Below are 23,331 nucleotides of genomic sequence, written 5' to 3'. Positions count from 1 at the left end.
ACATATTAGGAAGACTGTAACAGCTGGTAAGTTAGATGCTCTCCTCTGGCCTATTACGTGTCTACTAGTGCTATTTTTCTCTTGGGAAGTTTGAAATGGAACAGAAGAATATGCCTGAGGGAGTTACCAAGCAAAGAACTCTTTCAATTCTTTCCAATACCTCCACTCTTCCCTGGTCAGGGCCCTGCAGCAACTTTAGAGCCCAGTAGCATGGAACTGGCCAGAAGGTGCTCTCAAAATTGACATAAAGAGGGCATTTTCAAATAGGAATTTAAAGTCTTAAGTGGCTGCCTTAAAAAGCACCCATCAGATTAAACTATGTAACTACACATATAGGTATATCCTTTTATCTAAGGGTACCTATATGTTATTTGTACACGTGTCTATGTGTACAGCACACAATTTTAAAATAAGCTATTTACCTTCTATAAAATAGAAAAAAAAACCAAAACAGGTAGAAAACTTCAAGTGGTTATTGAAGCATTTAATTTAGGATGCCAAGATGAACCACTTAATTTATTTTTATTTAAAATTTAATATGTTGACAATTTTCGTATTGAAAATTAATTTATCCGCATTTTCTTTGAAGTTTTCTATAAAATACTTAGATCTAAATATTTCATTCACTGTTTATTTCAGCTGGCCAAAATTAGTGTCTTACTGCCAATGGCATATATGGATATGCTGGGATAGCTGTAAACTGCAAAAACATACAACATACCAAAACACATTCTGGAAGCACAATATTTAAGAGGAAAAAAAAGCTATCAAACTCAAAAGCTATGGAGGAATACTACAGTAAAACTTGAAATTGTGCTATTATGTTTTGGAAATGAATTAGTAATGAAATTTCCTGAAATAAGAACACTTTGCCAGAACCTAATTCACCATGAACAATGGAGTGAACTAAAAGGTTTCTTCTCCAATACGTTTCTTTACAATGGAGACATTTTTGAGCTAATTTCTCCTTATTTTATGTAATGGATATTTGATGGCTTTCAGTCAAAAAACTTTCCCAATATACTGTAATATGCATTTCTATAACTCTAAGTTCTACAGAAAAGCTCATAAGCTTTGCAAAATTGGAATTATTCTTTTTATTAACCCCATTTACAGCATTTCCAAGGTACTTTCATATAATATAGGTGCAAAACTGTGTCTTCAGATTCTCTTTTTATAGTGTAAATGTCAGATATGCTTCCAGGTATCTCAGGAATTACTAAAAGCCTTTTATACAATCTTCTTCTGACTGTAATAATTTTTCTATTTTTATTTACCCAGATGCAAGAACAAAACCAAAGCAAGCAGAGTAGTAGATGACTTATCAAAAAAAAACACCCAACAACAAACCAACAAAAAAACCCCAACCAAAACCTAAACCAAAAACCGAACAGCCTTCTTTTGGGAAAGCTTGTTCCTTGAACTCCACAGTAGCCTAAGAAGTACAAAGATGAAACAACATGTTCTGATTTTTTAAATAAAATTACTTAGCAACACTTTTTTAAAGTGAACATTAGTGCTTGATATTTAAGAATCACCAGTAAACTCAACCTTGTATGGAACAAAGTAACACAAAGCAGCTCAAAATATCTGCCAAAGAAATAAATTGATTCTTGGACAGAAAAGGTATCTTATTCATTCAGTTTTCATCTGAAATACTTTAGCCATCAAAACACTCCCCTTTTGATGACTTGGGGTAATGAACTAGAACCCCCTTTTCTTTCCTTTTTTTCTACTTCTTAAATGCAACTAACAAATGACTGCTGAGTCTTATCATGTTACAGCAAAGTTCCTTCAGATTTTAAGTTAGTAGTGCTTCCGATACAGGTTTTTAATTTTCCAAATATTTTATTATTTAAATTTAATGCTGAACTAATAAACCATTTACTTTAACATGCAGCAATGACCTTTTTTTTATTAAAAGGATTTTAAATTGGTGCATTCAGCTGTATGGAAAATAAAGCAACTATCTACGCACATAAGGAAATATCCGAGAAGCACTTTTGAACATTTCGCCCATGTCTTAAATTCAGACTAATACACTTTGTTTTTTGTAAGACGAAAAGGATTTCCTATGCTGTTTCCTAAAGAAGTCAAATACTAAATATGATTTCAGTTCTTTTTAAAAGAAAGGTAACTTTTATTCGGATTTAATATAATGATAAATTGAAAAAATATTTTAGAAATTAGGCTTCAATAAATATCTATTGTTGTCTAACAGTGTTTATAGCCAGTTACTTTGGAAGTTGAAATTGGTGACCATTTTTAGCTATGCATTCCAAATAAAGAGGTAATGCCATAGGTGCAAAGGAAACAAGTAATACAATGGTTATCGAGGCTTTCTTACTAAATAATATTTTATGAACCTATTAATATTCATTATAGTTCCAGAAGAGTAATTCTGCCTTGAAGTAGAGATACTTAATGTTCTTGCTTGTGGATTAGCTAGTGATTATCTCCTTTAATGCAGAGTCATTACTCCTTATGTTCTGATAGCATTTTCTCTTCCTTCCCCCCCATTATGAAGAAAGAGTGCTTCCTTTAAAATTGTTAATAAAGGAAACTGTGATTATAAATTATTATTTTAAATTTTCCTTGAAATGTTCCTTAGGTGTTTGTGGATGTTGGAACACCAGTCATAGCCTAATCTTACAGGTACACTGCGTTGCAACGATGAAAATATTCTCAGAATTAGCAATATAACAAAATAGTTGCAACAATACTGTAACTCACCACAGATAACCGATTCCTGAGAAAAAACTAATAGATCAATTACGGGTGGACTTCTCTAATCATAACCAGATACGTGTACTTGCTCGGTATTTATTTTTTCCTCAACATTCTGTGTCATTCTCCATAGCCTTGAAATCAGCTCACTGAAAGGTATGTAGGACGTCATTCTCAGGCATTTTGAGCCAATAACAAATATTATGCAAGTCAATCTCTACCAATCCTCTTGTCTGAAACAATGATGTAAGGTGTTTGGTTCCAACCTTCATCCTCTGCAATCCCGTATTTCACAGTGCTATCTCGAGCAACCTACATCACTGAACCAAGCAAAAGTTCCCAGGTAAATGCACTAATGGGATTAAAGGTCAGCAGAACTCAAGGTTGATAAACAAAATCTCCTAATTTCCCCATTATTTCCTGATAGCCAAAGACCTTGTGAAATACGTGTTTCTTCTACCCATGCAAACCTAACATGGCCTTAAATTTGCTACTTGATTCCCCCAAAACATGAAGAAAAAAACCTTCAGCACCTAGCCTTAGGAAAAGGTCTAAGTTTACAGAACTGCAACTCATTTATTTAGCATCACAGTGTAATCATATTTTATTAGTACTCCATTTCTAGATATCTGGGCTTAGGAAATAACAGCTTATTCACACTTAAATGCGATTGGTTCATTTTGACACTTTTTATCCAGTTCTTTAATTACCCAAGTTAGTGCAAACATTCTACAGCCTAGAAGAGACAGTAGCAGAGCTACATAAAATGATGAATATCATACTTCATCAGAGCTTCATGACAAGCATGTACAATATCTGATCTTGCAGTACCTTGATAAAATCTTTCATTTTGTGTTTATCCAGAAGGAAGGCAAAAATCAGGCAAAATTTTAAAAGAATAAAAAACTCCGGCTGTGGGACATTATTTATGTATTATCAACTCTTTTGAATGTATGCTATAAAGAAGGTATGTTAAAATCAGTTATCCCCTACATTGATCCAGATCTGAACAGGCAAAATACACCAACAGCTTAGCATTTCTCAGAGGAATTCTACATTGTCAAACAGCAACACTTAAGATTATTTTTTTTTAAAGGGCCCTTTTTATTCAGAGACCTTTTTTAATTTAAAAAAATTATATTATTATATTAAAAAAAAAAACCAAAAACCCACACCAACAAAAAAACCCAAACCCACAAAAACCAAACAAAAATCCTACACCGAAACACAAAAACCCACAAAAAAACCCACAAAGAAACCAAAACCACAAAACCCACACACAGTCTTACTGGGTAAGCACCAAATAAACACATTTATCCTAATTTGGAAATCACTTGACTTCAGAATGAATTGAGTTAGTGGCATGTGAGAAATTTTAGGCACACTACTTCAATCCATGACACAATATTTAATATCTTAAATATTTACTTGTTTGAAAAGATCAGTTTAAAATTCTGCCCACTCAACAGAAGAGGTTGTATTCTTTTCCAGCTGAGAATGTCTAGATTGAAAATACACATAGCACAGGTAGGAATTTAAAAGATAGATTAGGTTGAGCAGAAAAATATTACCACTAAGTCCAATAGCTCCTACTCAATATGATGTTAACTGGTATTTTCAGAGGTTAGTGCTGAAATATAATAACCTCTGGAACAATCTAAAACATACTAGTTGTTGCTGAAAAGGAATTAAAGGTAGTGGGAGACAGAATAACACCTATTCCTCCCTCAGAAAATCTTTACTATTTGTTAACCTGTTTTACTATTGAAGACTCATCATAGTTATAAAGCTCTGACTTAAGATTCCACATACAGTATTTGAAACCTCATACTGAAGTAATTGGAAGTATAAATTCAATAAGTAATTTTTGAGTTAGGCTTTGTGGACTTGAGGATAACTTTTAGAAGCCAATGGGTAGTCTCATTTATTTCAAAGAATAGTATAGATTTTATATTTAGATTTTTTTCTTGTTGTTAAATTCTCATCTATTTTGCTTTTGAAATAAAGATACACATTTCAAAAAAGGAGTTTTGAGCACACACCTGTAATAATTGCATTTGACAAATTATAATAGAAGTAAAGCTATCATAATGAAAGCAGTGATGTTCTAGAATAACTTCTGAGGACTGAATCTAGTAACTAAGCACATGTGATTATAACGAGCCCTGTATTTATAGGGACTTCCTGCCGCTTGCCTTTCCACATGATTCGAGACAAAACAAAGCACTGCATTTAACAATCATATTAGGCATTGGCCTCACATTTCCTCCTAAAAGCTAATCCCAAAGACAAGTTCTGTAATTTCAACCCAGATCAACTTCTGTAATAGCTGCTGTTACTGTAGATTTATATATTAATTCATACAAATACCTCAGCAATAAGGAGTGCGTGAAATCTGAATCTGATATCTGTGACCTGAACAGCATTTCAAAACTGAAGGTACTTCTAAATATATAAAGCAATAGAAGGTACAGTAGCAATACACATGATCCTGAATAACAGCTGCACGACAGATCAGATATTGTTAATAGTGTTGAGTGGTACCTGAGAGAACAAATAGTTCCAGTGAAACTATAAAGCACCACTAATGGCAGAAGGGACTATAAAATTAGGTCATGTTTTGTTTTGGCTAGCTAATTCTTTCTGACAATTTCTTGTACATCTAGTGGTAATTCTTACACTCAAGTCCTCAGTGTGAGTGCCTTCCATGGCCTTTTTGTTGCGCATAAGATAACATCAAAAATAGTTCTACACTAACAATAGAAACCAATTCTGAAAGATATTCCTAATTTTTTTTCTTCATTTTAAGCAGGATGTCAATTGTTACATAGAGCATTTAGTTCTATTATTTACAATAAACTTGTTATTTGTATTCATTGCATTCAATCAGTTCTACTAATAAATGTCTAAATTAGCATCATTTTTAATACTGCAATCACAAAGGGAAGTACCTACATATACATACATCTACTGAGTGTTCACTCAGAATAATTTATTATTATTTACTTGCTTGTAGTATGCCTTGAGGTTTTGCAACCCACCATGAAGACCACCTGAAGCACCTCCTTTGAAATTTCATTTTAGATGGTACTTTAAAGGAGGAAAACACATAAGATTATTTATTTTAGAAAAGAGCACTAGAAGACAAAAAGAGACGGCATTTACAGCAAACACAGAATTATCTTGATACCATAGGATACATTACACAAAAAAAGAAAGTCCTTGAAAAATAAAGGAAGCACATCAGTTGAGTTTTAGTTCACAGAAGATAAAGCTTTCAAGAATCTGTATTCCTTATTTCTAGCTTTGTTTGGCTCCATCATCCTAGGCTTTCAGCCACCCTTTGAGAAAAAGTTACATATATTTTTCCTGTTGTCCTGGTGTCAGCTGGGATAGAGTTAACCGTCTTCCTAGTAGCTGGTACAGTGCTATGTTTTGGGTTCAGTATGCGAAGAATGTTGATAACACACTGATGTTTTCAGCTGTTGCTAAGTAGTGTTTAGATAAAAGTCAAGGATTTTTCAGCTTCTGATGCCCAGCCAGCGAGAAAGCTGGAGGGGCACAAGAAGCTGGGAGGGGACACAGCCAGGGCAGCTGACCCAAACTGGCTAAAGGGGTATTCCATACCATGTGATGTCATGCCCAGATTATAAACTGGGGGGAGTGGGGCTGGGGGGGATTGCAGCTCGGGAACTAACAGGACATCAGTCGGCCGGTGGTGAGCAATTGCACCGTGCATGACTTATATATTCCAATCCTTTTATTATTACTGTTGTCATTTTATTAGTGTTATCATTATCATCAGTAGTTTCTTCTTTTGTGTTCTATCAAACTGTTCTTATCTCACCCCATGAGTTTTACTTTTTCCTTCTGATTCTCTCCCCCATCCCACTGGGTGGGTGGGAAGTGAGTGAGCAGTTGTGTGGTGTGTAGTTGCTGGCTGGGGTTAAACTGTGACACCTGTCTAAAAAAAAAACATTCGCTGATAGAAAATCCTTTAGCTTGCAGCTGGCTGGGGAAGGGCAGGATAAAAAAAAAAAAAAAAAAAAAGAAAAAGAAAAAGAAAAACAAACCACCGAAACACTAAGAAGGAGCTGGATCACTTCTGAGACAGAATTTTATATGATGTGGCCGAAGCAATAGAGGACCAAACCAGCTGATTCCTTCACTCCCAAGCTCCCAAAACCTAGCTAGGTCTAAGCTTTCTGGTTTGTCTTCTTATATTAATGGAAATAATTTTTCAGGCTTCTCTCTGCATACGCCATTGATCTAGTTAAACTGTTATGGCACCAAGTAGACAGATTTCTAGTAGATAGATGCTACAGCACCAACCGCCCCCCACTCCCCTCCCCAGTATGAGTGAAAAGAGCCAGTACCCAGAAAACTACATCAGTCCTGCCAGTATGTAAAACACTACAGAAGCTAGAAGGCATCTTCATCTGCTTGTAACATTTTGTGAACCTGGACTTGGCACAAGCCTCCAAGCACTCTCTAAAGCATTTTCTTTCTTTGTTACTGCCTCAGCATCTGACCTTCTGAAGAGGGAAAGGGATCTTTATTCCACTGCATTACAGTTATTCACATTTGGCTGTCCTGTTTATTTTGAACTCATTTTGTCAGATAAAATGAGACTGTCAAATGTAATTCACAGAACACAAGCAAGCATGTATATGTATATATGTACAGATATATATTTACGTGCATGTTAATACCTTTAAAACAGGCAATGATTAATCTTTGCCATTAAGATGTTTTATTTTCTACCACTAGAGAAAAAACAGAATTGCTGTTATCTGTGGGGAACTCTTCATAAAGCAGTACAATCTACAGTCATGTTTGATTCTGAATTTACAATCTTTAGATGACAGTCAAATTTTTAATTAAGTATGCCAATAAAAAAAAATAATCTTACCTGCAAATGCTATTGAAACAGTACTCATAATTAATCCCACAGATATGCACTCATATTTAAATAAAATGTAATTGCCCAGTCCTTTAAAACGAAACCACTTTAAGGGAGTAGGTTGTTCAACAGCATAGTTAAGATGGCTTTCAATCCTATCCAATTGTGCTCAAAATCTTATCCAAGTGTTTTTAAATGCCATTTGAAATCACAGCTCGAAACTTGCATGCTAGTTGCATGCTTCATTATTACTCTTCCCTTCCTAGGCTCAGGCTGATGACAAATACCCCTAATGCCTTCTCTCAGCCCTTTTCCAGTCTTCTCATTTTCTCAAAGGTTCTTCTGTGCAGCACAATCCAGTGCTGAGTACAGGATGTTGATGAACATTTACATTTAGAAAATAAGAGCTGTTTAATCTTCACCAAACTCAAATATGTCTTAAGAGTATATTTTGTTGCCTATAGTACATTTTATATTTTAGCAGCTTTAGGTACAAACTGGCTTCAAACGTACCCTGGGGAATTGCCACTTATAAAACCTGTGGTGCTGTGACCCCTATTACTGCTTCCCCACCTCCAGCACCTAGTCCTAGTGTTTCTGTGCTCATATGACTCTGTCTTAACAAACAAGGCATTAAAAATGGCTTCCCTTTTACACCCTTTCTTCCATTCCCTCTCCATAGTTAAAAAAGTAACTCGTTAGAGTTACAGAAACAAAGAAGGAAAAAAAACCCCAAAACAGAACCAAAAACAACCTCTTTGAATTCTGTGCATCAGTTCTGAACAGGATCAATTTCTCTGGCACCACAAACCCAAATTTTGTCCACTGCCATTCTGAGCGAATAAATGCCAGTAACTCTTGTTTCAGCGGTTGGGCAGACAAACTTTAATGAGGAGAGTTCAACAGTTCTCAAAACCACCACTCCACTGCTATTAGGGATAAAGGCAAATCCACTGGGAGTAGCAGGTATTAAACTGAGATTAGGTTCTAAATGTAGATGAAAAAGGTGGAGATAAAAGAATGAAAAAACAGTGACAAACACAGTTAAGCTCAATGGACAGAGGACCATGCGAGGGGTCAAACATTCTACAAGCATTTTTTATTTTAAATAACAGTTATGTCTTTTAAACTTCTTCAAATAAAAAAGAAACCCATAATATTTTAGAAGATGATCCCCTGCAAATACTACTATTCACTTATAGTCTTTCATTCATTACATAGTTATGAAAAGTATTTTTAAAAAAATCCTTCCTATTTTGGTTTTGATTTGTTCTACATGTTTGACAGTGTCTGAGCTGGTGAAAAATAATCTTTTCCATACTGTACAAAATTAAACCCTCAAAATTTTAATATATAATTACAATATAACACAATTATAACTTTGGAATGCAAAACTGAAATTATTAAATACTTAAAGAAAATTCAGGAAAAAAACCCCCAGTTTTATTTCTGTTTGGAATAAATAGTTTCAGCCTTCCTATTTCACTTAATTGAAGAAAACTGAAATGTTTAATTCTGTCATAGGTTGATGCTTAAATGAGGAGATACTTGTGTGTGGAACGGTGTGTGAAAGATGTGACGTGAGTGCTTCTTGCGTTTATTTCCTTTCATGGATCTGGTTCCCTGTCTATATTAATTCTCTGTATCCTGGTAAATCCAGACTTGCCATTACTAGTAACAGGTCACAGGCTTTGCCTTAAAGAAACAGCACAGGCCTCTGGACTGGGGCTGTCACACTCACTTTTCCTGGGGTTGACTTGGCTTGTGTGAAGAGCTTGGTTTCAGCTTGGGGTCAGCTTGTTTAGCCATAAGAGCAGTAGCCGAAAGACCAGGTGGCTGTCATTTAATTTATTTTGGTTTTCCTTAGCTTAGTATAATTTTATAGCATTATGTAAGTTTTATTAATGCTATGGACATAGGTCAGAATGACTGAATTCAAACTCTCTTGAAACCAAATGCAATGGAACTAGAGTTAATCCTCAAATTTATTTTGAGAGTATTTGTTTTGCCTTAATTTCAGAGACTAATGGTATGTCACATTCCTTTGGCCTGTTGGGCACACAACATACAATGAACTAGTACCTTTTTTTAGGGTTCATTTTTAATTAATGTAATGAATATGTAGACAGTTTGTTAAAAAACGCTACATAGTAGAATGAATCTTGCTCTAGAAATCATCTTGCAAGATATGCCTATAGTTTTAAATAGGGTCTTCTCCACTATTGTATTGCAACAAAGAAACCTGAATAATTCCTAACTTTATGTAAATTAATGTTTCCGTTATCATTCATATTAAGGCAATACTTAACATACCATATGGAAATGATCTTCATTATTCAAAAGTCCATTAAAAATACACATCAAATAGCTATCCTTGTCTGGAGTTTTACAACTATGCAAAATAGTCCCTCAGAAGCACACTGAAGTCTTATTTGGAAGAACAATGTTATGTTTCTATTAACACATGCGTTCAGTGTTTGCAAACAGCATGCTAATGTTTTAAACATGTCTTTAACCTCTTGGATTGCTACAGATCCTACATGCTTCCATATATATTTCCACACCTATGCATATAATCAAGATCTACATGTAAAACATCTATTCATAAAATGGTAGATAATGCATGGGTACATTTCTATAGATGCTATGTAATTATGTTTTGGTAAGTCAGACTTATATCACAACATTTAATAAAGAAATAAAGGTATTTCCAAGTGTTTTGTTAGTACAGATGAATTAATGTCACTGCTACAAAGTCCTAACATCTCCATTCTCTCCCTCTCCCCCCTTACTTCTTGGCTGTAATCTCACTTCTTTTGCATGAGTTATGGTCTGACCCTTCACTTACTCAAATTCAGGTCACCCAACTGGCAGAAAATGCACAGGATTGGAGGTGGGATGTGGAGGATGAATATTTTTCTGATGATCTCCTGATCTCCTAAGTGACTCAGAGGAGAAACTGGGAGTGTCAGGACACTGCAAGGGAGGCAGTCAGATAATGTCAGGAAGCAGGGTCAAGGTTTTTTTAGGAGCAGTAAGCCATTTGTTTAGCTAAGCAGTATCACAAAATCATACTTTCTGAAAGACTTTCAGGGAAATAAAAATTCAATGGGCAAAACTAGGAAAGTTTCAGGCAGTCTTTCTTGAGGATTAATTTCATGTTTATTCTTATGGCCTTCCATGCAGCCATTTTTTTCCTAATACCCATTCATTACTTTTTAGTTTTAAACTCTATAAGTAGTTTTGGATTTTTTTTTCCTTTGACATCATCTAAAGTGGCTGAGATCTGTCAGTTGTCCAAAGATAAAATACAAGAAGACTAAAGCAGCAGGCTGTAATGACTCAAAATGAAGATACATTAATGGACTAGCCAATGCATAATCAAACTATAATTATAGGAAGAGCTGAGCACAAACTTTATCTACTATGCTGCCAGGTTGCTGAATGTGGAGCAACAGCTATTGAAACCAAAGTCAGATTTCAAGATTCAGTCTTAGATATGAGGTAGATTAAGAGTAAAAATCACCAGTTCTGATCTGGATATAACAAAATGTATGGATGTATCTTATACTGCATGTAACATATCATATAAAAGCTCTCAACATCTCTCTTCTTTCTGCTAGTCACTACCACGTTGACCCATACCCCAGTGGTTTGGTCAAGATGTTCGTATGTACTGTACACATTTATCCCCAGTCACCTTTGGCATTCAAGGGAACAAATATCTGGCAAAACTACACAACAAATCTATATCTCTCTCCAAGTCCTGTGAAGACATAAGGCACCTAGTAGAAGTGGTACATTTATTGATGGGTTTGTCAGAAATGGTCTTATCGGCACGCATAAATACAGGGTGTGGGGAAGTGTAGCTTTTCTGGTTCTATTGATTACATCCTGACCACACTACTTCCCACTTGTGTGCAACACAGACTTATCAATGTATGTTGGCATTAAGAAAGATTATTTAGTAATTCTCCATTACAAAAATCCCTCAGAAATCTGGACACTAATGGATCTCATTGATTTCTGCTAAGAAGTTGTCTACTATAACATGACTGTAAAATTGTACTCATTGTTTAAGTTCAGCATCAGGATGTATAAAGAATTAAGAATAAAAAAAAATACCGTTTTAGAAAAACAAAGCGAAAGAGAGAAAAGAAAACTGAAAGAAGAATAGGGTAATCTTTGTACTTACGAAAAGCTCTATAGAATTCTTCCAGAGCTAGGTGCTTGTCACTATTATAATCATCATATTTCAGCAAATCGAACAGAGAGCAGTCAGACAGATCCTTGCCAAGCTCATCCCGTTTTATTACCTGACAAGAAAATTATAACCATGAAATTACATTTGAGCTCTTAGAGTTCTCTGGTATAATTAATTGTTTCTAATAATCATTTAATAGATCATTTTAAGGTTGCTGTGGGGCAATGAACTGCAACTGTGTAAAGTCAGAGATTTCCAGTTACTTTGTAATTATTTATTGCAGTTTTAGAACTTAATACCTTTAGGACAGACTCACTGAGATTATACAAAAGTTTTGAGAATATATAGAGAATATATATAATGGGGATAGACAGAAGCACTATAAAGACACTGTGAATGTTAAATCTGATTTTACTTTACATGTATAGGAATGGTGTTTAAGAAACATTCAAATATACTTTAGATAATAATTTCCCAAGTACACATGACGTAATGCCTTTTTTCTCTCAGTCTAATTCCTAACCACAAAAAACAAATTCAGACATTTTCAAAAATACCTAAAATAAACTCCTATTACCCTCCTAATTGTATCAACTTCTTACAGGCTTTTGACAAGCCTATTATCTTCCCAAAGACCTGTTTAAAAGTAGCTGACCTGAAAAGGCTTCTGTCTCAATGGGGGCACGTACGCTTTTGTAAATAGATCGTAACTAATTGCTATTAGATTTTTAACTCCAATGAACTTCTCCCAGAGAAATGTTCTTTAATTTGTGCACCATTTTGGTTTAGAGTCCGTATACGTTGTAGACATCTACCTTGATTCCATCCAAGGAATTTTTAAGAGGTTGATAACCACAAGCATTCAGAAATCTCATTTTGCAAGGTGCATGTATTAAAAACACTATCACATAACTGAAACAACCAAACCTAATGCAACCCCATGTTGCAATGTTGCACAGTTTAAAGTTTTGTACCAGGCACAGAAAAAATGACTATAACTATAGTTAATTCCTTTGTAAAAATAATTACTCTTCCTACCCTCTACCTGTCTCCCAAAATAACTGCAAAACCATTACATTTGTATTATCATATGATAGCTTCTGAAAAACAGAGGATACAAAGGCTTTTGTGTTTCAGTTGCTCTGCAAAGGAATCAGCAGGAATTAAAAGGAATGCATTCAGTTATTTGTGTAAATACAAAATATCTAAACAAATAATAGAGAATAAAAGGAGCATTAGAGCAAAGAGAAAGGACACAAACATTTTACCCTACCAGAAGTTATCTTCTATATATTAATATAAAAGCATTATAAAAGATAATAACCTTGTCAGTACATTAGAAAATATGAAAACCATTCACAAAGAAAAATCACCACAAAACCAGCTTTAGCTATTATTAATTAAAGATACATACTACACTACCTGAATATTAGTGCTAGCTACTTCTCATACTTTAAAAGCCTGTTTATTAAGTTCACATTAAACTGAATTAAGAAAAAATGAAACTGTGGAGATCTTACAGCTGGTACATAAAGGACAAAAATGTAGCCTGGGAAAAAATTAATAACTCTAAGCCCATTGTAGTTACACAAGTAGTACTAAAGATATAATGGTGTGTATTGAAAACTTCAGTCTAGAAGAAATCTCTGAGATTTCAAGGCCATGAAATGTGCTGAAAATCACAGTTGATTCATGAAAAGGGTGAGAGGCATTGTTCCTTTGCTTGTTTTTCATAAAAGTCGGTCTGAAATAGTTTAAAATGCTTGTTCCTGCTAGCTTCAATTGTACAAAAAATAATTAAACTTTACACCTAAGGTGGTTCAATAAAACCTTTGTTAAAGCCCACCAACACTTGCCACTATAGTACCACATTTTTAATTGCATATTAGTGTTCTCAGCTTCAGTCCTTTGAGTTGAAATCTGTCTTATGATGCTTTTCATTTATAATTTGTCAATTTTGTTAAAAATAATAACAATTAAAAAAAAAATTAGCCAGAAAGATTGAGATATTTCCAAGAATGATGCTATGGATATGATTTATCTTCCTGGCAATTATTTAATTTTTATCTTCAGTAAACCCATAATTTTTATTACAATGTTTGTTTATATATAGACATCTTTATGCTGGCGATATACTTTAGGGTTCTTTGGAAAATTCACTCATTTTCTATAAACCCTCCAAAAATGTCCATAAGGACAGATTTTAGAAGGTACAGAAGCGATTTCATATGATGATTAATCTTAATCATCTGTGATTTGCTACTAAAAGAGCTGTTCTAATTTTTACCTAATAGGAATTCTCCTGTGCTGGATCTAGCCATCTCCCGACTCTGCAATGTGATCTGTGGATCAGATCAACCGTCTGATCAAAAGTAAAGTTAATCTTTGTGGAAATTTTGTTTGTTTGGTTGGTTTTTTTCTCTTGAAGGGGTGGGAGATTAATATTCTATCACAAGAGGTATGACTCAGAACAGGTATTATGGTGTTGGAATTTGGCTTTTGAAAAATTACCTGTTTCTGTAGCAGCCTGCAGTCAGATCAGATTGACTGCGATATTAAATTACAACCTATATGAGATACTAGCAAAGCAAAGCTGACTACTTACCAAGACATTAGCCAACAGAGAAGTTGTTTAGCAATTCATGTTATTTAGTATCAAGCATTTTAAAATCATCATGATCAAACTGCCTGTTCACAAGGGTCCCTAACTCACCGCCTGAGGAGACCTTTTTCTTATTGACATTACCTTTTAACAGATCTTGACATATCAGTGAAATTCCGTAAGTGGGCACATAATGACACAGCACAAATATTCAAACAGGGCAAGAAAAAAATGTCAGTATTGGTTCAAGAAATAAACAGTGAAATTCACAAATAAAGACTCTGAATATTTTTTGTGTTTCTAAATGCTGTCACAACATCACATTTGAACACCATCTTCTAGGAAATACAGCCTGTCAGACAACCCTGTTTTTAATATTTCTTTTACTTATGCAAGGGATTTAATTTACAAAGGCAGCTTACTAAACTTAATAGCTTCTTGTAGGTATTTTTAATTTCACATCCCACATCATTACAAGAGAAAAATAATACTATGTAGTATCAATGAGGCATATACTGTGCAAATAATAATGTCAGTAATTGCAAAACCTACAAAACAGATGTCAGTAAAGAATCATCAATGGCTGAAAAAAAATCCAGTGGGATTTTGAAAGTCTGGGTCTCATCCCAATCCTTTTCAATAATTTAAAAATAAATACAAAAAGAAAACTGGCAGATGGTATATAATGTTGAGGTGAATAATAATGAGGAGGACAGGGCAGCATATGGAATGAAATGGATGACATAGTTACATGTTTTGAGGAAAAGGATCTGTGTTTTCACAGAGCCAAATATAAGGTCATTCTTCTAGAAATAAGAACCTAGACCATACCTTAATGAGGATAAATGGGCCCTGGAAAGCAATTTATCTGAAAAAGAAGCAGGATTTCCTATGGCTAAGGATGTCTCAAATTCCAGGATCATTCTGTAGCCTAACCAAGCAGTATTTCTTTTTGAAGTGTAACAAGGTAACTCAGGGTAGAAAGGCAATGGTGGGACTGATATTGAAACACAACATTCAGTTTTGACTTGTGCATGTTAAAATTTAATGTTGAGAATCTAGAAGGGAACTTCTCAAGTTAGAAAGGATCTATAAAAGTAATGAGAAGCCTGCTGATAACACTTTACAATAAGAGAGATTAAAAAAATCAACCTTTATAGGTTTGGGGGGTTTGGCTTTGGGTTTTTTTTGGGTTTGGGTTTTGTTTTTTTTTTTTTTTGGGGGGGGGGGAGGCGGGGGAACACAGTTAAAAGGATACTAAGAATTGACCATATCAAATTCAATAGGTACTTTCACAGAGGAAAAAAATAAATATGGACGCTTCAATTTGGCAAACAAATGTTAATAGGACAGGAAATATGAATAACACCTCTGAAACCAAAAAGGAAAAGCTACAGGAACACTTAACCTTGAATCCTGGGATGTTCTCCTTGACGTTTTCAAATCAAAGCTGCACACTTCCTTGTAGAGCTTTTTTGCTTCAGCCAAAAGCAAGACATTAAGGTTTTTAATTAAAAGTGCAGGATAAATAGAATAAAATTCCATGTCTATGATACACAAGTTAGATTAGATGATGGTGTATCATAGAAGATCTAACAGCATGCCTTAAGCTTTAAATTCTATTAATCTCTGTCCATGGAGGAGAGAAGAGTAAAATTCAAGGAAACTGATTCTTGAGCCAATTCTTTAAACCCAGCTGGTCTACTCCTTGGTTAAACTAAACAGACAGTAATTAGTTAGGGAGGCAGGATAGAAACAGGCAAAGTTTTAGTGAGTCACATGCTAGAAACAAAATTCTTACTATAAAGGTTAAAGCCCGATTCAGATAATCTGTGCAATTTTATGATTGTGCCATACAAGTCATACATAGGATTATTTGATTTCAGACTTCTGAGTTGAAAATTTGTACCAGAGAATGTTCACAAATATTTATGCTCACAAATTTTACTTTACATTTTCATAAAGGCAGTAAAGTATTAAATATCATGAACAGGTAAAAGGTGAGACATACAGCAAAACTGCTGTTCTGTTTATGGCTCATTGTGAAACCCCATAAATACTGAAAATGTAGAAACTTAACTAAATTTTAAAATGGAAAATATAGCTTTTCTAAACTATGAGCCTTATCCCTGAGAATTGAATGGTCTTTGAAACATGGAGGAGGGATTTGTATTTGGAAAATATTCTATTTTTTAAAGATATAGCACACAATTATTTATTTCCCATGAAACAGCATACTGTTAGCTAAGTTCAAAAACTCTCAGGAATTTAGTCAGTACTAGTCTAAATTTTAGGAGACTGGAAAAGGTAATCTGATTAAAAATGACAAACTGCATGTCAGAATAGATTTGTTTCATTCATCTCCATTTAATTTGTGACAGCCACAAATAAAAGTCTGCAGAAGTTATGAAACTAGATCACAAATAACACAACATTTCCTTTATTAGTCCACCTTACCAATAATTTTGTTAGTCGGTGGTTTTTTGCTTGCCTGTGCTTGATGGTCTCTATGTACTCCCCCAAAGAAAATGCTACAGAAATAAAACTACAAACAAAAACTTCCTTTAGAGTGAACATGATGGTTCAGTTAATGCGTGTTCACCTTTCCTAAAGGCAAGTATCTCTCATCACAACAGTATCACTCAGTGCTTGATCTAAAGTACATCAAACACCAAACACTGGGGGACTTGTGCTCCAAATTAATTCTGACTGCACGAAGGGGTTCAATTACCTTGTTCCAACATCTTCCACAGCAGTACAACTTTGTGGAAATTAAAAGAATTGATAATGCTGTATTAAACAAACTAATTAAGTCTATAATTCCTTCAGATTATTTTTTTTTAAAGATAATATATAGTAACCAAGCCATTTACAGATACAGCTCTACTCATCTACAGAGAGTGTATTCTTCTAACGTATGGCATATTCCTGAGATTTACAGGCAAGTACACATACCTACCATATAGACAATAGTACTTAATTTCCTACTTAATTTGTTTATTTTTTTAGTACATTTTATATTAGAACTTTTGAATTGATGCTTATGTAAAGGTGCTATATATACACATATACACACACCCACACTTCTGTATTTATCTACAAACACCCATGGATATGTGACACTATTCAAAGGTTCATTACACTTTATGAGAAATCTGTATTTCTGATGCCACCTGCAATTGAAGCATATTAAACTGATATGTGAAAATGACATATTTAATCTTATAGTAGTTCCCATAACTTCCACTTATCATTCCTTGAAACAATGATGAATTTAGTACAGTTTCCTCAGAGTAAGTAGTTCATTTGCTCTTTCTTAATTGTTTTTGTTTGGTTTCACTAACTGGAATTAAATGACACTGAGAACACATCAAAATAAAATGCAGAAGTAAGGAACTGGAATTTTTTTAATAATTAATATTATATATTCAGCTTGCTTTTAGACTGTGTCACTTCCCTTTCCTATAAAATTTTGCTTTCTTAGCTCACTAGCATAAGAAATAAATACAAGGAAAACAGCTCTAAGTCTAATCAAGTATAGATAATTTCACTTTCACACACAGAAGGAACTTGAATTTCACTGTTGAAGTAAACAAGCAAAATGAAGTATTCTTAGAGCTTATGTATCTTTCGCTGATGGAAACCAGAAAAGGCTTACTGTTTATAAAATGGCAATTGCACCATACAGGAATAACTGCATTCATCAGTGGAAAAACACATTTTATTCCCGTGTCTCCCCATAATACTTCCAATGTTTTTTCTCTTCTATACAGCAACAACAATATAGAGTAATCAAGCAGTCTACAGTGATAGAAACACTGACATTCCATTTATAACTTTGTATTAAATTCCAGTGTGGTTTTGCATAAGACAATAGATAAACAAGTGAGTCTGTTAAGAACTGAATATTCATAGCTAACCAGAAGAATCAATTATCTTCCTTTATTTTGGATTCATTTAAATTCTTTCAAAGTGCTTTAAAAACAAACCAAAACAAACTCTTCAAGGAACCACCCCACTTTATTAGAAATCTTGCAGATATGTTGCATTTATGTTAGACCAGAGGTGATGAAGATGATGAAAATTCTGCCTATTTCATAGTCCACCCTTTCGGAAGGGTAGATAGCCTTTCTGATTAGTACCTACCTCTCAAAACAGAGTGGTCTAAAAGGTTAACTTCATCAATAGGTCCTTTCAAAATCCAGCCACATCTCATTTGCCAATATAGGATTTGGAAAGTAGAACATTAAGAGTTAGGCTCAGCAGTGAACCCAGAGAAGAATTCACATAGGAGCAAAAATGTTCACTTTGCCTGCATGGAGCTACATAACCCCACCACTTTTCTATCTTCATTGCAGACTACCTTGTCTGACATTTACAGTGTGTAACAGAGTTATAATTACTTTTTAACTGTAATTCTGTATTAGACTACAAAGACATGAAAAAAATTATACCCAGCTACCAGAATTGTTCAAATAAAAGAAAAAAAAAAAAAAAGCCTGCCAATTTTTAATTTATTGTTATAATACTTGAAATATTTTATTAAAATTTTCTCACTATTTGAAATAGCTTTTTTAATAAAAAGCACTATTTTTGCTTCTTCTGGAGAGGAATATTCGTTTCTCTCACATCAAGATGCAAATGCAAGAACCTTATCATTTGTGATCCAAAATAGATTAATAAAAATTGGACTGTTGCTGTCACCATTTCCAATCCCCAGCTGATTCATTTCAATTTTACATTAGGTAGGATGACTATATGGACACCTATGAGATAACAAAATGCAATCCAAGAGCCTGATTGCACTCATTGCACAGCAAGATTGAGGAGATGTAAAATTTAAGATGCACTAAAAACTGAAGCTCAATATTCATGTGAACATAAATTAACTTCAGGAGTCCTTGTTGTTTTCTACAGCAAATATGTTATTTTTCATATTGCCTTAATATGATTAAACTTAAAATGCAGACAGGCACTATCATTTATGACAGGTCTGTAGAGTTCAAAATTCTGGCTGTACTGTGTGAGCACAGGTGAGAAAAATTGTCCTAATCCTGAGAACACTTTCAAGAGCACAATAATGTTTCCCTGTGGTGGGTTGACCCTGGCTGGACACCAGGTGCCCACCAAAGCTGCTCTATCACTCTCCTCCTCAGCTGGAGAGTGGAGAGAAAATATAATGAAAAGCTTGTGGGTCAAGATAAAGACAAGGAGAGATCACTCACCAATTCCCGTCATGGGCAAAACAGACTCAATTTGACGAAAAATTAATTTAATTTATTACCAGTCAGATCAGAGTAGGGTAATGAGAAATTAAACCAAATCTTAAAAAACACCTTCCCCTCATACCTCCCTTCTTCCCAGGCTCAACTCCACTCCCAATTTTCTCTACCTCCTCCCCTCACAGCGGCACAGGGGGACAGGGAATGGGGGTTGGGGTCAATTCATCACACATTGTCTCTCCCACTCCTTCCTCTTCAGGGGCAGGACTCATCACACTCTTCCCCTGCTCAAGCGTGGGGTCCCTCCCATGGGAGACAGTCCTCCACAAACTTCTCTGACGTGGGTCCTTCCCACGGGCTGCAGTTCTTCACGAACTGCTCCAGCGTGGGTACCTTCCATGGTGTACAGACCTTCAGGCACAGACTGCTCCAACGTGGGTCCCCCACGGTGTCACAAGTCCTGCCAGAAAACCTGCTCCAGCATGGGCTCCTCGCTCTACGGGGCCACAGGTCCTGCCAGAAGCCTGCTTCAGCGTGGGCTTCCCACGGGGTCACAGCCTCCTTCGGGAACCCACCTGCTCCGGCGTGGGGTCCTCCCCGGGCTGCAGGTGGAGATCTGCTCCACCGTGGACCTCCCTGGGCTGCAGGGGGACAGCCTGCCTCACCAGGGTCTTCCCCACGGGCTGCAGGGGAATCTCCGCTCTGGCGCCTGGAGCACCTCCTCCTCTTCCTCCATCACTGACCTGGGTGTCTGCAGGGCTGTTTCTCTCACATGTTCTCACTCCTTCCTTTAGATGTAGTTTGTGTTGTGCAGCAACTTTTTCCCTTTCTTAAATATGTGATCCCGGAGGTTCCACCACTATCACTGATGGGCTCAGCCTTGGCCAGTGGTGGGCCCAACTTGCAGCCAGCTGGCATTGGCTCTGTTGGACATCAGGGAAGCTTCTAGCAGCTTCTCATAGAAGCCGCCACCCCACCTCCACCCCCTATCCCCCCAATACCAAAAGCTTGCTATGCAAACCCAATAGATGCCCATTCAGCCCTGGGGAAGTTCAGAGACCTTTCTAACATTCTTCCACTACCACCCCCCTTCCCCCTCACTAACTGCATTCTCAAGAAAGTATTGGGCCCAGCATTCTCTCAGTGGCAGGGACCTCTCGCATTATGAATCAATACCTTCTAGATAGTGTATTCAAGATGAGGTCTTTTTGTTTCTTTTCTCCTACTACAACAATTCCGATTTTTAGAAATACTGATAGCTATCATATACACTGAGGGCAGAAGAGAGCAAGAGTCTAATCCCACCTTGCAAAGCAATCTTGATTTATCAAGCTTTTACGTTCAACAAGAACAAAAAACATTCATTGGGCTAAACCACAGGAGGATGAAAAAAAGTGTCAAGTTTTCAACAATCAAAGATAATGCTGTGAAAAACAATGCATTTCATTTGAAGATAGTGCTCTGAGTCCTTTTAATTTGTTGTCTTGTTTTAAGTCTTCAGAGAGAACTGAGTCACATACTTGGTTTGTTTTCAGTAAATATGCAGGCTAAAATCTTCCTTCATCAGACGAAGGAAAAGACTGAGATTATACAGGAGCCGTGTTCTTAACTGCAAAGCTGCACGCTATTCTGTTTCACAAAGGCGATTCAGTGTTTCCTTTTGTCATATGAAAGAGAGACTAAGGTTCTCAGCTGAAGCTTCTGCTATCAAGAAGGCTTCATGAGAAACAGGTATAGCTTCTCTTTTTTTCTTCTCTGTTCAAACTGACCCAAGAATGATTTCTGAGGGCAACAGGTTAGTTCATTGTGTCTCTTGCAAAATATACAAAAATAAACCACACAGCACTAACAATGAACTTATTTTACATTATTCTTTAGATTGAATAATTTTATGTTTCTGCAATGAATTGTAGCAAAACCACAAAGCACCATGTTTGAGTTTTAAAGCTATTTGACCTGTCTCCATACTTGTGAAAAAAGCATTACTTTATAGTTGCCATGATAAATTCATTTTTAGAGAAAAAAGTATGTGGGAAGAGTATGTATAGAATGTTTGAAAACACCACAAATAAACAATGGAAAGAGGAGAAGTATACATGTAGCAACTTAATAGAGAATAATCTTTTCTTTATACAAACCTGGAAATCCTGCAAAATATTTTTGATACAGATCTTCAGAAGTAGTACTTTAATCCTGCTCCTCTAATGAAAAGAGCATGATTCACTGCTAATTAGATAATGGAATTGTAGTAGCAAAAGTGTTCAACTATTTTTCAGTAGTTACGTGAGGGCTATGGCAACAGTGTCAAGCTATTTTCAAGTAGTAAAGTAAAGAAGGATTTAAAATTCAGTTTCTTTAGACTGCCAACCAATGCACTAATCACTCTCACATTGTTTCAAGTGTTAGTGATAAATATCTATAAGCATTAAATATAATTAGCATATCTATATCTGTTATGTATTCATATAGTATATTCATATAAAAAGCATTATTTGTAAAATATATACATGCACCAAATTCTCTTGAAAGCTGAAGTTCTGAAAGAGTTTAAAAAACACAGGAAAACCCAATCTTATAAAGTACAGAAAAATAATATTTTTAAATTGTTTTTGTTTTTTTTCTTTAAACAGGTGATTTATTATTATTTGAAATTATGCCTATATTTGCATGCAGCCTCTGGTCCTGGAAATTGCCACTAAAATTTTAGAAGTTAACTGTATGGAAATGATAACTCCAGCCTAACACCTTAGGTATTATATGGTCACTTGTAAATATTTCTTAACACTGCCACACAAGTTAAAACATAGGATTCCTAGTATTAGACTCATTAACATAGCTCAGCCATGATTACATTTCTCAAGCATGGACTTCTACATTATCTAGTAAATCAAAGTACATTTGCCATAATAGAGTTAACCCTTCTAGGTAGATTAAAGCTAGTGTTGTCACGCCTACCAGAGCAACAATTATTGGTTTAGATATGTAATGAGTTGAAGCTTGCTGTTTAGAGACTACCATGAACTTTTTTTTTTGAAGATGACTTCTGTAATTCTCCAGCCCCAACTTGTGTAAAGCAATAATACTTGTTTAATATGACAGAAGTGAAATACGATTTTAATTGTTTTCAACTTCTACAATACATCTATACAGTTGGACTTTATGACAGCACGCTGTGGATAATAAAACAACTCATGGTCAAAGCAACCTATAGTGTTCTAACCCCTTAAGGTATATCCCACAGCATTGTATTCAAATTTCTGAATAATCACTGCAGTATTTCTGAATAATTCAGGTTTTCAAAACTCCTTGAATTAAGCTTTCCACCTCAGAGACTCACATATATTTTCTAAAGTGAAAGCATGCTAAGATTTAATATTCTATGTGTGTAGGTCCTGACAAAGAGAACTGAATAGCTACTGTGCTAATGGAAACAAAATCTAAATCTTACCTGAGATAACTCATTAGTGTCCACAAGTCCATTGTTGTCTGAATCAAAATAATTAAACATTTGATCTACAAGACGTTTCTTTAAAGCCATTTTCTCATCAATGGTTTTATCTTTTGATTGTGCAATGTATCTCTGATTTTGTAGATCCAATAACATGTTTTTCATTTGGGTGTATTCAGTAGGTTTGCATTTATCCCCTGAAAAGAAAATACACAACACAAGATT

At 35.2% G+C, this 23,331-nt stretch overlaps 1 protein-coding gene across 2 annotated transcripts in view; it reads right to left on the bottom strand.

Moving 5' to 3' along the window:
- The window catches only part of FSTL5 (follistatin like 5), a 341,876-nt gene that overhangs the window by 140,160 nt on the left and 178,385 nt on the right, over positions 1 to 23,331 (bottom strand). For both annotated transcript variants that reach the window (XM_049833673.1, XM_049833682.1), the window contains exons 5-6: positions 23,107 to 23,303; positions 11,826 to 11,946 (exon numbers count right to left, since the gene is read on the bottom strand). In XM_049833673.1, coding sequence (XP_049689630.1) covers positions 11,826 to 11,946; positions 23,107 to 23,303 — 318 coding nt within the window. The remainder of the gene's footprint in view (positions 1 to 11,825; positions 11,947 to 23,106; positions 23,304 to 23,331) is intronic.

The sequence above is a fragment of the Accipiter gentilis genome, chromosome 3, assembly GCF_929443795.1.
Source record: "Accipiter gentilis chromosome 3, bAccGen1.1, whole genome shotgun sequence".
Taxonomy (NCBI): Eukaryota; Metazoa; Chordata; class Aves; order Accipitriformes; family Accipitridae; genus Astur; species Astur gentilis.
The sequence above is the reverse complement of the archived record's forward strand: the minus strand, read 5'-3'. Positions and strand labels throughout refer to the sequence as shown.